The sequence below is a fragment of the Morone saxatilis genome, unplaced genomic scaffold (assembly GCF_004916995.1).
Source record: "Morone saxatilis isolate NCDOM2014 unplaced genomic scaffold, NCSU_SB_2.0 Contig17, whole genome shotgun sequence".
Taxonomy (NCBI): Eukaryota; Metazoa; Chordata; class Actinopteri; family Moronidae; genus Morone; species Morone saxatilis.
The window spans coordinates 26525651-26528083 of NW_023339729.1; the positions used below are offsets into that span (position 1 = coordinate 26525651).

Sequence of the window (2433 nt, forward strand, 5' to 3'; positions counted from 1 at the left end):
TATGGGCTGTGGAACATAGAGCCTTAATTTTAAGACAAATCTCAGAAAAATGTGAAACATAGGCTGTGGGGACATAAGCTGGGAAATAGGCCTATATTTTCAGTAAAAAAAAAAATTCTTAGAAATCTGGGACATTGGCTGTGGGAACATAGGGCTGACCCGCAGTAGCAGTAGTAGTAGCAGTAGTAGTAGTAGTAGCAGTAGCAGTAGTAGTAGTAGCAGTAGTAGTAGTAGCAGTAGTAGTAGCAGTAGTAGTAGTAGCAGTAGTAGTAGCAGTAGTAGTAGCAGTAGTACCTGATTTGTATCGTTTGTAGTATTTGGCAGTAGTGTTGAAACATGGAACATCACCTTGAACTCTCTGAAGTTTGTGTAAACGGAGTGACTTCCTGTTGAGTCACCTGACAGGAAACAGGAAGTAAACAACAAAAGTTTATATGACAGAGGACAGGTGGTCATACCTGACATACACCTTCACCACCATCAGTAGTGACATCACAGTGACATCACTATAACTCAGGTTCATGACCAAAAGTGTCATTAAAACAGGAAGTGGTTCTAGTTCAGAAACAGGAAGTGTTTCTGGTTCTGGTTGTTTCAGAGACAGGAACTGGTTTTGCTACCGATGCTGTTTAGCTGATCTCTATACTCGGTGAATCCCTTCAGTTGGACCTTGTGACCCAGCAGGTCCAGGAACTGTTCCAGAGCTGCACTGGCCTTGTTGTTGTTCTCCTCAGAGTTCTGACTGGCCCAGAAGCAAACACCAACTGTGTGCTGGAAACTCAGCTGCAGACAAAAAAAGAAGAAAAACATCAGTCCATCCGAGTCCAGGAAGGTCCAGGAGAGTCCAGCCCAGTCCAGCAGAGTCCAGCAGTTATCCAGGTCCTAAACAAGAACATTTCCATTTTTAATCTTTCCAATGTCATGTTTGTGCATTCAACGACTTTGGTTAATGTCGAATTCTTGAAACTCTGATGATGTCTCCTGACAATGAGGCCCCCTATCAATGAGGTCAGCTGATCATTAGCCTATTCAATATCCATGTATGTATGTCCGTCTGTTGGACATTTATAATAAATCTGTAAACGATGAGTCTTTGTTAGCTGTTGTCATACCTGGGTCTTTTCTAGAGCTCAGCAGTCATCAGCAGTTGTGACAAACTTTGTTCAGTTGTCATCATGTGACATTCATTATGACATCATCTATCCTGACACTACTCCTATGACCATGATGACTGAGCTAACTGTGATGTAGACTGTGGTTTGCTGCTGGAAAAAGCTAGTAAGCGGACTTTGAGTCAAAAATGTACTTTCAAACTCAATTTATGAAACATATTGATCAGATTCAGTGTTTACATTTAAAATCATGGTTTATTGTTGAGGATGGTTTCAAACTCTGAAATATGAATCAATATTCAAGTATTGTAATCAATGTGTCTGCAGTGTTTTCACTTCAATTTAGCTCAAAAGGACATGGACACACCTTTAGTTCAGAGCTTAATGATCGATCAGGATCTGATCACAGACAGAAATCCCCAAAAATTGCTGTGAGTGCAGCGCACAGCTCACTCTTCATGATATTTAAAAAACAAAGATGTCGCCTGTGAGAGGAGTAGCAGGAAGAATAGATATAAACGCCGGCAGCTGGAGCTGATCAATTGATTCTGCCCACTCTTCATATTGGACTTTTTCTCAGATGTTTCCCACCGATAGGATCATTATCATCTTGCAGCCCTGAATAAGCCGTTCAGTCAGTCACTTCTCCCAGGGGCTGCTGGGAGTTTTATCTGAAAACAGGAAAACTAATTCTACTTCCTGAAAGTCAGCAGGAGAAATAAAGATGAGCAGCTGTTGTTGAATTATTCTCAGATTGTTGAATGATCTTAAACACTGTGGAAGCTTTAAAGAAGCAAATATCACCCGTGGAAACATTAATCTTTATTGAAAGTGGTATATATGTAGTCGAAATGTAACATAAATTCTGAATTTGGTGCCTATTTTGACCGAGAAAAAGAGTGTTGTACTCCATCACCCCCCTCTACAAATATTATGAGGACTGTCTTGCTTCCAGTGACTGCAAATGACCGATTTTTACACTCATTGCAAGCAGCAGAAGTGGCAACACTAAGAATCCGTATTTCTCCCCGTCTCAGGGGGAAAATGACGGGAATGGTACCACCATTCAAAAATAATCGACTGGGTTTCTAACGATACAAAGCTTAATGCAAATGGGTGAAGTGTCCCTTTAAGAAACTCAATCTGAATTGAGATATCATAAATATATCATCATTATCAATTACCTTTTAGCAATCTTTAGGTCACATGATGCCTTACATGAGGGAACATATATCAGAGGGGAAACCATTTTAAAACAACGTTTCAACCATCAAGAGTTATAATCAGTGGACAGAGATTAAAAAAGCCCACTCTTGACCCA

The 2433-nt window shown here is 40.4% G+C and overlaps 1 protein-coding gene across 1 annotated transcript in view; it reads right to left on the bottom strand.

The window, feature by feature from the left end:
- Positions 1–2433, bottom strand: part of LOC118326990 (signal-induced proliferation-associated 1-like protein 2) — a gene marked incomplete at its 3' end in the record, with an annotated part of 8036 nt that overhangs the window by 1483 nt on the left and 4120 nt on the right. The window contains 2 exon segments of the mRNA XM_035660155.1: positions 295–398; positions 621–882. Coding sequence (XP_035516048.1) covers positions 295–398; positions 621–882 — 366 coding nt within the window.